The following is a 13523-nucleotide window of genomic DNA, read 5'->3' on the forward strand; positions in this document are numbered from 1 at the left end:
AACAAACATAACTACCATTTATTAAGAGAGGTGCTGTTAGACCTTTACATTCAAATCTCTATTTCTCCCAGCATCTCTGAGATATTGGTCCTAAACACAGGATTCACAGAAAAAAAAAAATATGTTAATGTTTAATAGCCTAAAGTAGGGGAGCCCCACATGCAAGGAGTGAACCCCACGTGCAAGGAGTGCGCTCCATAAGGAGAGTCGCCCCGTAAGGAGAGCCGCCCTATAAGGAGAGCCGCCGAGCGTGAAAGAAAGTGCAGCCTGCCCAAGAATAGCACTGCACACACAGAGAGCTGACACAACAAGATGACACAACAAAAAAAAACACAGATTCCTGGTGCTGCTGATAAGGATAGAAGAGGTCACAGAAGAACACACAGTGAATGGACACAGAAAGCAGACAACTGGAGGTGGGGAGGGAAGGGGAGAGAAAAAAAACCACATTAGAAAAAATAATAATAAAATAATTAAAAAGAAAAGAAGTATACCATGGATTAGTGTCACCCACATGCCATTCACAATGGAGTCCCAGACTACTTTCACCCCCAAAATGTCTGCAGCAGGGGTCCACACATGCCCCAAGGACAGCAGCTGGGCATTAATGGTAGCCAAACAACAATGATGCCCCAAGGAGGGTGGCCAGCCAGGGTCAGGAGATTGGCTATCTGTATACTACGGAATTAGCAAATTAGGTATATTTAGGATGATAACAGCCAACTTTTTCACTCACAAAGAAGTGAAAAATATGGCAAGGAACAAAGTTAGAATAAACCCTATGCTACTGGCTTGGAATTGCAGATATCAGTATGAACGCATTCAATAAATATAAACAGATACAAAAAAATATATAGGTATAAATGTGTAGGGGTATGTATTTTCACTGAAAGGACTTAAAGAGCAGTGGCATATCTATAATAACAAGCATATAAATACCATTCTCCACTAAGTGCAACGAAGGCCAGAGACATGGCTGGTGCCAGGCTGGGACAGAGAATGTACAAAATGAACCAGAATCATCTCTGTGCCAGAAAATAAGTGCTCATAGAATGTTGGATACAAGTCAAAGGGACACAGATGCAAGCTTGAACAGGGCTCTCTGGTGGACTGAATTGTGTACCCTACTTTGGACATGTTCTTGGCCTTTATCCCCATTCTGGTGAGTGTGGATCCATTGTAAAGAAGATCTCTTCAAGATGTTATACTTCAGTTAAGGTGTGGCCCAAATGAATCAGATTGGTCTTTACTCCAGATTACTGTTGTCCTTTATAAAGAGATAGAAAATGACAAAGAGAAAAGCCATGGGAGGAAGAAGAAGCTGGAAGTCAATGGAACCCAAAGGAAAAGAAGATGGTGCCGTGGGTATTGCCATATGACAGAAAAGCCAACGAACTCCAATGATCATTAGCAATCAGCCCCAAAATGCCACAGACTTCTGGGAGAAAGCATCACCTTGCTGAAGCCTTGATTTTTGAACCTCTGCTAGCCTCAAAATCATGAGCCAATAAATTCCTGTTGTTTAAGCCAATCCATCGTACAGTATTTATTTTAGCAGCTAGAAAACTAAAACAGGCTCCCGCTAGTAAACATGGGAAAATTTAAGCACCAAAATAAATCATAAGAATGATGGATAACTCATCGAGCAAAATTAGAACCCACATGTCCATACTGACATGAAATATTAACGAATAAAGGGAAGAAGAGTACGTTGTTCATCACAGTGAAATTCACAGTAAAAACTAAATTAATAAATGTAGAAGGCATGACAGAATTAGAAATAACTTTGGCAACCATCATAGTAAAAATTCAGTCAAAGAGCAGCAACGGAAACTAAAACAAGTGGTTGAATATTGAATGAGAAACAGGATAATAACAATTTTAAAGTATCTCCCCATAGAACATTAATGACAAAGAAAAAGATTAAGGACTTTTATAGTACAGAAACAATAGACACCTTATTCAAGGGATCATAGTTAACACACCACCAATGGACAAAAAGACACTACGTGATACCTGATAAGAAGTTAGAAATACATGTACCACTTCCATGATATTTCTGCTCAAAATGCATAGCTGGGTCTAAACACATCTGAGATGGATAAACCCAACCTTAAGAGACATTCTACAAAATGACTGGCCTATAATCCTCAAAAATGTGAAAGTCATGAATGTCAAGGAAAAAGACTAAAGAAATATTTCAGGTTGAAGAATGCTGCAAACAACTAACTGAACACAATGCATGACTTATGACTCACTCTTTTTGCTGAAGGTATCCTTATTAGAGCAACTGATAAAACTTAATGGTGTTTCAGATTAAGAAGTATGTGGAAGATCTCTGTATTACTTTTTTGCAGCTTTTTTCTAAGTTTGAAACTGTGGCTTTACAGAACAATCATGCACAATATACAGGATTTTCATATAGCATCCCACCACCAACACCTTGCATTGGTGTGGTACATTTGTTCCAACTGATGATAGCACATTTTTAGAACTGTACTATTAATTAAATTCCAGGGTCTAATTTAGGTATCCCTGTTTGTGTAGCATAGGTCCACGGGTTTTTTTTTTTTATTCTTTTATCATATATACAATCTAACATTTCCCCCTTTAATCATATTTGGACAAAAATTTCACTGCTGTTAATTGGATTCACAGTGTTGAACTTACATCACCACCATCCATTACCAAAATATTTCCATTATTCCAAATAGGAATCCTGTACATCTTGACTTAACTTCCCATTCCATATCCCTCCGTGATCCCCGGGAAACCTATATTCTAGATCCTGACTTTATGTGTTTGCTTATTCTAATAGTTTCAAATCAGTAAGATCATACAATATTGTCCTTTTGGTCCGACTTATTTCACTCAATACAATGTCCTCAAGGTTCATCCATATTGTCGCATGCTTCAGGACTTCATTCCTTTTTTTTTTTTTTTTTAGATTTATTTTTATTTATTTAATTCCCCTCCCCCAGTTGTCTGTTTTCTGTGTCTTTCTGCTGCATCTTGTTTCTTTGTCCGCTTCTGTTGTCGTCAGCGGCATGGGAAGTGCGGGCGGCGCCATTCCTCGGCAGGCTGCTCCCTCCTTCGCGCTGGGCGGCTCTCCTTATGGGTGCACTCCTTGCGCGTGGGGTTCCCCTACGCGGGGGACACCCCTGTGTGGCACGGCACTCCTTGCGCGCATCAGCACTGCGCATGGGCCAGCTCCACACGGGTCAAGGAGGCCCCGGGCTTGAACCGCGGACCTCCCATGTGGTAGATGGACGCCCTAACCACTGGGCCAAAGTCCGTTTCCCTTCATTCCTTTTTACAGCTGAATAATAGTCCATTTTATGTATATATCACATTTTATTTATCCATTCTTCAGTAGATGGACACTTGGTTGCTCCCATAGTTTAGGAATTGTTAATAATGCCACTATGAACATCGGTGTACAAATACCTGCTTGAGTTCCTGCTTTCAATTTTATTGGGACAGCAGTCAAATGACTGCTTGGGGCAAGGGATTGCTGGCTGTAGAATATGCAGTGAAGTTCTCAGGACCATGACCTTAGGGAAGACAGGACATTCCTATACCTATTAACTGGAATTCCCAACATCACACGTGCATGCCTATGACAAGAAGTATGCACAGAAAGAATCATGGTGGCCTCTATGCTTTGGCCTGGAGCTAAACTCTAAACTTATTGTATGGATAAGCCATGAAGAAGAATACTCACACAGATCAACCTGTAAAGACTGTGAACGGTATTTCTGGTGTTGTCTTTTTTCCTTCTTTTTTTTTTTTTGGTTATCTCCTGGCATTTAAGGAAAACTCTATTATAACACTTGCACACAAACTTAAGGAACAGATGCCTCAGAGTTTAAATTCCATGTGCCACAATGATGGAAGAGTTTGTTGATGTGGGAGGGGTGGTGTGGGGGGGGTGGGGGGGTATACGGGGACCTCATATTTTTTAAATGTAACATTTAAAAGAAAATAAAGAAAAAAAATAGAGTTTAAACTCCAGCTTTAATACATTAAAATATCAAAATGTCCAGGTTTCAACAAAAGATTACACAACAGACAAAAAGGCAGTACTCTAAGGCCCAGATAAAGGAGAGAATAAAGCATTAGAAACCATCAATGAGGAAGTCCAGACCTAGGACAACAAGACAAAAAGTTTTTAAAATTGCTACTAAATATGCTCAGAGCTAAAGGAAAACATGGACAAAAACTAAAGGAAATCATTAACAAACAGTAACAAAAATTAAAAATTCACTAGAAGGGTGCAACAGTAGAATGGAACTGCAGAAAAAAGAATCAGTGAGCCTGAAGGTAAGAAAACAAATCATCCAGTCTGAGGAGCAGAAGGAAGAGAGAAGGAAGTAAACAGAACCTGAGGAATCAGTGAGACACCATCAAGCAAACCAATACACACATTGCGGCAGTGCCAGGAGGAGAAGAAAGAAAGAGGTAAAGAGAACATATATTTCTTTTAATTGACTGAAAACTTCCCAAATTTAACAGAGGCCAGAAACACACAACCAAGATGCTCAACGAACTCCAAACAGGATAAACCCAATAAGCCCATGCTGCAGCATATTATAATCAAACTGTTAAATGCCAAAGATAAATAAAGAATTTTGAATGCTGAAAAAGAGAAGCAACATGTACAAGGGAGCCTCAATAAGATTATGTGTCAATTTCTCATAAGAAACCAGGGAGGCAAGAAGGCAGTGGAATGATATTTTAATGTGCTGAAAGCAATGGGTATGACAGTGGTTGAAAGAGAAATCTAAGGTCATGTATACTACTAAAAGGAAAGCTAAAAAATATAACATGGGACTGTATAATAAAACCTCATGTAAAATATGAATATGGGTAATATTGTAGATAAGACTGTTTTTCTTTGAAACTGAACAAATATATGTGAATATTACAAGATGTAAATAACAGACAAAAAAAAAATTATGCTACATGAAAAAAACACAAAGTACTACTCACTGTATGATTCCATTTATATAAAATGTACATATAAATAAATTTTATAAAGATGAAATTAGAGTAGTCATTATATAGGGCTGGGGGAGGATAGAGGGATTGAGAAGTGACTGCTAAGGGGTGTGGTGTTTTTCTTTTTGGAGTAATGAAATTTTTCTAAAATTTTTTGTAGTGACAAATGCACAACATTGTGATTATACTTAAAGCCATTAATTATATAAGTTGGATAGGTTTTATGGTATGTGACTATATCACAATAAAACTGCTTTAATTTTTTTAAAAAGTGCTAAAAACAAAAACCCACCAACCAAGAATTCTATATCTGGCAAAACTTTCCAAAATGAGCGAGAGAATATAACATTACCAGATAAACAAAATCTTAGTGAGTTCACTACTGATCAGCCCTATAAGAGATGCTAAAGAAAATTCTGCGGGTTGAAAGGAAAAGATATTAGACAATAGACTGAACCCACATGAAGAAATAAAGATCTTCAATAAGGGTAAATAATATTGTTTTTTGTTTGTTTGTAACTCCACTTTTTAATTCCTACAGGATCTAAAAGACAAATGCATAAAATGTAATGAGAAAGAAGTGATTTGGGGGAATGGGGAGTTAATGCAAAATGGGTATACCACTGCTGTTTGAGGAGATGGAAAAGTTTTAGTAATGGAAGGTGATGAGGGTACTACAATATAATGGATGTGATTAATCCCACTAAATGGCATGCTTGGGAAGGTTAAGATGGGAAGATCTATGTTGGATAGATGTTCCCACAATAAGAAGGAAGGGAAAGAGGGAAACTGAAGAGACAATGACAATTAAAGATGTTATATGATCCTGGATGGATGGCATCTAACAAGGGAGGAAAGAAGGTTAATTTTTTGAATGTAACATTAAAAAAATAAAATAGAGATCATGGGGAAAAAAAGAAAAAAAAAAAGGAGATTTGTGGGACACAGAAAAAACTGGAATATGAACTCTAAGGTTTATAACAATGTAATAAACATTGTTATAATGTTATAAACATTAACTCCATAACTGCACTTAAGGTGGAACATAAATGAATATCCTTGTCCCTAGGAAATTTACATTGTAGCAGTTTGATATTGTTTATGAATTCTAAAAGTAGATACTGGATTATGTTTGTAAATTGGTCTGTTTCTCTGGGTGTATTAGACTGTAGTAGATTCAGAGGTTTCACTTTTACTTGATTAAATTAAGACTGGGGTTTTGATTTGGTCATGTCAGTAGGATGTTGAGTCTTCACCCCCTTGGTGCACAGGGACTCACAGAGAAAACATGGCAGAGGAGAGAGCTGGAATTCTTATGCTGGAGTCCCGGGAATTTAAATACACAGAGAAGCACTGGGAAGAGAGACTAGCTGTTTTACTGATAGTTTACAGGGGCCTTGCCAAGAGACCAGAGCAGCTGAGCCCAGAAAGAAACGAGCCACAGGGAGACAGACAAGCCTTATGCTAACCTACAGCTGAAAACAAAAGGAGCTGGGACCACAGAGCCGAAGGAGGAAGAGGAAGCCTGAACCCTCACAGAGACTGGCAGCTATCTTGCTCTAACACATGGCAAAAGACTTTGGTGAAGGAGTAAATTACACTTTATGGCCTTATTACTGTAAGCTTCTAACCTAAATAAATACCCTTTATAAATGCCAACAGATTTCTGGTACTTTGCATCAGCACCCCTTTGGCTTGCAAATACATAAATAGTATTGTTTAAGGAGCATAATGTACACACTCAAGTGTTCGTAAAATGGATTGATAAATAAATAGAGGGATAGACAAAAGGATAGATGAGAAAGGGAGGGAGAGAGGGAGAGAAAGGGAGGGAGGGAGGAGAGGAGGGTAGAAGGGAGGAAGGGAGGAAGGGAGGAAGCTCAATATGGCAAAATGTTAAATTTGTCAGATCAGGGTATCTGGGAATCAGGCTATATGGGGAGATGGGGTATGTTGGAATTCTTTGTATAGGGTTTGTATTCTTTTTTAACTGTCCTGTATTATACCAACAAAATTTTTTTTTAAGTTTAAAATTAAAAAAAAAAAACTCTGCAACTACACTTGGGGGAAAATGTCAAAAAAAGTAAAACTAATCAAATGTTGAATTTTTTGCAAGCTTTCAGATAGGAAAAGTAAACTCAGGCCATCCAAGTACGCAACTCCCAAAACCACAGTTCTGAGAAGATAACCATGCTTACTTCCACCCCACCCTCATAAAAAGCAGTAACATATTAAAAGTCAGGTTATCAGATTAGAAAATTGTAACAATACCCAGTCAATAGCCTTTCAAAATAATGTTACATAAGTATACTTATTGACAAAAAAATCACAAGTGAAAAACCTGGTCTATGTACAGCAAGGCCCGATTTGCCTATTTTTAAATATATATACACAAAAATGAACAAACTCACTATCACCGGGGAGCAGATACAGCTCAGTGGTTGAGCACCTGCTTCCCATATACGAGGTCCTGGGTTCAATCTATGGTACCTCCTAAATAAACATTATTTTGAAATATAATTTTATCAATTATAGATAAGACAGCTGAGGTAAGTTTTAAATCCCAGCTATACCACTTATTGGCTACACAATTAGGGGTAAATTATTTAACCTGTGCCGGTTTCCTTGTTTGCAAAATGGAGTTCCTGCTAATTACTAAACCGAGTTAATTATTTAAAGCACTTAGTGCCTGACACATAGCACTCAGCAAACTTTTTTTTTTTTAAGATTTATTTTTTCTTTATTTCTCCCCCTACGCCCCCCCCCCAGTTGTCTGCTCTCTGTGTCTATTCGCTGTGTACTCTTCTGTGACCGCTTCTATCCTTATCAGCGGTTCCGGGAATCTGTGTTTCTTTTTGTTGCATCATCTTGTTTTGTTAGCTCTCCGTGGGTGCGGCACCACTCTTGAGCAGGCTGCACTTTCTTTTGCATTGGGCGGCTCTCCTCACCGGGTGCACTCCTTGCAGGTGGGGCTCCCCTACGCGGAGGACACCCTTGTGTGGCAGGGCACTCCTTGCGCACATCAGCAATGCACTTGGGCCAGCTCCACAAGGGTCAAAGAGGCCCCGGGTTTGAACCGCAGACCTCCCATGTGGTAGGCAGACGCCCTATCCATTGGGCCAAGTCCACTTCCCTCAGCAAGCTATTTTAATAACCATGACTGTACTTTCTTTTATGGGTAAAGATGCTGAAGCACTAAAATCAGCTAAATCATTTGCCCGAAAACAAAGACTTTGTTTTGTTTGGGAGGGAGACCAAATAAGGAGAGAGAGACAGATACACACACTGTTAAAATTTTGGGTGTCCTCTCCTAAAATGCTGCTTGTTTTGGTCTCCTGGCTGCTAAAACAAATTCCACAAAACGGGTTGGCTTAACAGGAATTTATTGGCTCACAGTTTCACAGGCTAAAAGGTTTGCTTCCTCCAGGTAGTATTCTCTGGGGTTCCTTAGCTTCTCCATCACATGGCAATGCACATGGCAGTATTTTCTCCTTTCCCTTACAGATTCCATTGAATTCTAGCTTCTGGTTGCTACCTGTGGCTTACTTTCTGTGTCCAATTTCCTTTGCTTATAAGGGGACTTCAGTCATATTGGATTAAGGCCCTCTCTCATTCAGTTTGGGCACACCTTAACTAATAACATCCTCAAAGGTCCAAATTAAAAAAGGGTTCACACTCACAGGTCCAGAGTTTGGAACGTGAACATGCCTTTTGAGGGAACATGATTCAATCCCTGACATGACTCCTTTAAGGGGGGAGGGGAAAGGAAGGTACCAGTTTTAGTTTGCCAAGTAGCTGCTAATGCAAAGTACCAGAAATGGGATGGCTTTTATAAAATGGATTTATTTGGAGCAAAAGCTTAGAGTTTCAAGGTCATGAAAAGTTCAAACCAAGGCACCATAAGAGGTACTATCTCACCAAAGTCAGATACTGTTGATTCTGTTGTCTGGCATATGGCAAAGCAAGATGGCCACCATCTCTGCCGAGGTCTCAGCTTCTCCTCCAGGTTCACCATCTCCTCTTGAGCTGCTCCATGGGCCCACCCTCTTGGGGGGTTCCCCTAGTCCTCTCTCATATGGCAGGATCAAAAATGGTGGCTTCCTTTTCCTGTGTCTACATGTCTCCGTTTTTATCAGAACCAGCAAGACGGCAGAGACTCAACATGAATCATGCCCCAGTGACAATCCAATCAAAAGTCCAAAATCAATCTTATCAATATAACTTACTGATGTTTAGTATTGATGGTCACTTACTAGAACATTCCATAGCACCCTCAAACAAATTTAATGCAGTCAAAGGGTATCACATCCACAGGAATAGAGTAATTAAAAAATACAATCATTCTTTTTGGGGGATTCATAAAATAATTTCAAACTGCTGTAGTAGCTAAAATATTGTTCAAAAAATATTAGTTTCCTTCTTCTTTCTTCTTTCCTTCCTGCCTGCCTTCTTTCACAACTCATCTTGTGTTTCTTTCTATACAGAAACAGGCCTAGACTTATATATTAACATCCCTAAACCAGCTTTCCTAATGGCTTCCATTTTAAAATTAACCATATTTGTTTTAAATTTTACCACCAAGTACCCTGAGGTTAGATAATTATACCTTAGTCTTTTCCAAATCGAATGCTTCTGTGGAAATTCATCTTTAATGGAGTCAAAAAAGACTTGAAATTCAAAATTGCTAGAAACACAGAGAATACTCGTTAAATACTTTTTCCAGTGATTGCTAAGAACTCCTATAATCCTAAAATGTCAAGAGAGAAAAAGACCTGAATCCCAAGTCTACCCAGGAAAATAATTAGGTATACAACCTAAAGTTGATGAATTTTGCCTCTTTGGCAAAAAGAAGTAGGTAGGCTATGTTACTGACAAATCCCATTTAATGTCAAAATTCTATAGCCTCTTAATGCCTCCAAGGTGCTTTCTGTGACTGAAATCTCCTGTTTCCATCTACTTTTTAGTGAATTCATTTCACCTTCCTTTAAATATCACCCATTTCTGTACCTCAAACAGAACAAACTGCTCCGTATATTTTGGGCCCCCTTGGTTGCATTAAATCTATCATAGATATGCTGTCTTCACCACAGCACTATAACTTCATGAGGGTAGAAACCATTTTATCTAACATTTCTGGTGTCCCACGTCTTGTTCAAGGTTTAGCACTCAGCAGATGCTAAGGATATACTGAAAGATTTAAGTCTACAAAGATAAATTGGGTTCCTGGGAACCTTCTGTATCCACCATCTGGGAATAAAGCTTAATTTGAAGACACACAGAGACCAGTTTGCAGCAGGACCAAAGCTTTGTCCAACCCAGATGTGTATATGAACCAGATTTGCATAAAGACTACAAACTTATCCTATGTATTTGTGCACAAATTACACAACACCGATTCTTTGGGCACTCTTTGAGCATTATCCTAACGTATCTCAACTCTCTATCCTAAAACCTCCTTACTCTTCCATACTTTCTTCATGGCATGACCTCCTACGATACTATATAACTTACTGAAGGTTAGTATTGATGGTCGCTCACTAGAACATAAATTCCAGTAAGGCAGGAATTTTTGTCAGTTTTGTTCATCAGTGATACTCAGTGTGCCACAGTACGTGGTATGATGAATCTTTTTTAATAAATAATTCTCCCCTTCTATCTTACAGCCCTCAAGATTCATCAACCATCACCTTCAGGACCCAGTTCCACATTAGGTTTCCAAGCAGCATTCCAAGTATTAGAAGAAAATACTCTTACTGAAGTACTAAAGTGAAAGTCTTCCTTTCTCTGCTCACCTCTTGGTACTGAAATAATATTCAGGAAACTATATCAAATAACAAATCGATGAAATAACTTCAACTTTCTTTTTTTACTTCCAATAATAACTTCTATCTATTTGGCCTTCACTTTAGCCTACTGGTAGACAACAACCAAATCTAAAAATGTTGTATTAATTTTTTGGATTAATTAAATTAACCTAGTATATAGGTTAGATACTACTTGCTACGTGTGTCCTGACAGAAAAATTGTGTCCAAAGAGTACAAATCTTCTAATATGCTCTACACATCAATTATGGCAAGATTTTTCTTATGTAGCCAATATGTTTCAAGAGAAACTAATTTATTGACTGCAATTCTAAATCTTCTAAACAGAGTCATGTAAAAATAGGATCCTACAGTATTAAAAAAAAAAAAAATAGAACCAGTACCTCCACCTCCTAGTTCCAACCAAATATGGCCCTTCCCTACTTCAACCAATTTAGCATCCAGGAGACCCAACAGCCATTCAGACATCATCTACATTGCTATTTCTAAGGCAGCATTTAAATTCTTGAGGAAAACTGGATATCAGCAATATAAAATTATACTCAAGATGAGAAGCCTGGATATGCTGATCCAAAATAAAACTGGAAAGAAAGACTTTTTAAAGGTCGCCCAGTCCTCTCACATAGCACTATGTCAAGTATGAGAAATTCAGAATCAGCTTCTAGGAGGAACTTAAGAAAAAGGTTTCACAAGCTCAAACATGTTAGCGGGTCAACATAAGCCAGGTCCCCTGTGCTTATTAGAAATATCACCAAGTGAGACTGGCGGTTAGCTTGCTTTCTTCTTTTCTTTTTTTCAATGCCAAATATGTACTGTTTTATTGTCTTTTTTTTTTTTAAGATACACAGATCACACAAAAGCGGTAGCTTTCTATAATCGCTCAGTTTTGCTTACACTCTAAAAAAAATTATTACTCTAGATATTAGCTTATGAAAATAAGGATGAGTTAAAGTCTCAGAATGCAGGTGCCAATTTTAAAAATTATAGGGCATGGGGGTTAAAACAGAAATCGAACAGAAAATAATCTTTAGATGCAATTTTCTCCACAAAGCCTTTAAAAAGAGTATGGCGTAGGTTTCAAACTCCGAGTTTTTATTAGCTTTCCAGCTACAAAATCACAGGAAGTCATCGGAAGAGTAATTCCTCAGGGTATAATCCCGTTTTCGGAGGACCGAGGCTTGTCCTTGGCCTCTTCATACCCATCTGACCAACCCATCTTTCCGCCCATCCCCCCAAACTCGTCTGGAATAAATGATAAGTGAAAAAATGACCAGCACTAAATGTGACGCGAAAAGTTGGCATTTACAAATGACTTGCAAAACAACTCCCCAGTGGGCCTAATCAACACAGGGCATACTACCCTGACCCTATTGTGGTGAATGCCTAAAAAGATAAAGCCCGTGAGCTTCAGGAAGGATTCAGGATTCAGGAAGGTGTTAGGGAGAATCAGGAGACTGCTCCAGACCCCTTCCCGAAGACCCTAAGCTCTACCAAGGGATCTTGACCCTCAAGGCAGCCCAAAGGACTTGTCACTCCAACTTCCCAACCCCAAGATCTAAGAGGCAAGTTAAGACCCTGGCGTGACGAGCGAAGGCATGACACTTCTATCTTCTGTGCTTGGAACCCAGAAATAGGCAAAGGTAGCAATAAGGAGAAAGCCGACTGGGCGGGCACGCGTTGAGTATCCGTCATGCGGAAGAGTGGGAGATATCAATGAAGAGCGTACAAACAAACTAGCAAACCCCGGGTAAAAGCGAAGGGAATAGTAAGACATGACCGAGAAATCCACACACAGGCACCGGAAGGTATCGGTACCTCCGGGCGCGGGGAGAGCCTTGTTTGGGGTGGAAAGACTCCACGCACGCTCAGAGCGGGCCGGGATGGAGGCGGCACACAGGCAGCACAACAAGCGCTGTGGATACGTTCCCGGAGGCCTGCTCGGTGGGAACGCCCGGCCCCGGCAACACCTGGCTAGGAGGGCAGAGTCGGGCCGAGCGCGGGGGACGGGCGCGGGGCCGTCGGCCCAGGTCGCGTCCGAACAAAGCTGGCGCGCGCGGAGCCTGGCTACTCACAACAAGAAGCTCATGTCGGCCGCGGCGTGGGCTGCACGACAGTGGCGGAGACCGGGGATGAAGAGGGAAGACCGGAGAAAGAGGAGAAGGGGAGCGCCGGCCGTTCCACGGCCGAAACTTGTTTGGCTTTGCTAGTTCCAATGGCTGGGAGGGGGGCGGAAGTGGGAAGCGCAGGGCTTGAACCACTCAATAGGAAGGGAAGGAAAGAGAGGCGGGGAAAGGGCCGCCCGCCGGCTGCTCAGAAAACAGCTGTCCCGGCTGCTGGGAAGCGCCGCTCCCTCCAAGTCCTCCCACAGCCCTCTCTGCTCCCGACCCTCGAGGTCTCGCGAGAGCGGTGTGCGCCCACCCCGCCCCTCAGGTTTGTCCCCCTGCCCCTCACCTTCCAGTCACCTTTGTAGCGGAAGGCCGGGCCGAGAGGCTTGTCCACCTGGGGTCGTGCAGAGCAGTCCGGGCCGTCAGCGGGGTTTCAGCAGAGAGCAGGTGGGCTTCAACTCAAGGAGGTCAGAGTCATGCAGTGAGGGATGGAATTGCCTCCAGAGTTCTGCCCACAGTGAGTGTCCAGAAAAGGATGATGAAAGGTTATAGAGTCTCTGTCATTGTTAGTATTTAAAAACAGGATGGAGTTTC

The 13523-nt window shown here is 40.5% G+C and overlaps 1 protein-coding gene across 2 annotated transcripts in view; it reads right to left on the reverse strand.

Annotated features, from left to right (window-relative positions):
- Positions 1 to 13234, reverse strand: part of MOB1B (MOB kinase activator 1B) — a 100528-nt gene extending 87294 nt beyond the window's left edge. The window contains exon 1 of one of the 2 annotated variants that reach the window (XM_058297342.1): positions 12897 to 13234. In XM_058297342.1, the coding sequence (XP_058153325.1) occupies positions 12897 to 12910 (14 nt within the window). In that variant the 5' untranslated portion in view covers positions 12911 to 13234. The remainder of the gene's footprint in view (positions 1 to 12896) is intronic. The other variant, XM_058297336.1, reaches the window with a different exon arrangement.
- Between the last annotated feature and the right edge of the window lie 289 nt (positions 13235 to 13523).

This window comes from Dasypus novemcinctus, chromosome 1, assembly GCF_030445035.2.
Source record: "Dasypus novemcinctus isolate mDasNov1 chromosome 1, mDasNov1.1.hap2, whole genome shotgun sequence".
Classification (NCBI taxonomy): Eukaryota; Metazoa; Chordata; class Mammalia; order Cingulata; family Dasypodidae; genus Dasypus; species Dasypus novemcinctus.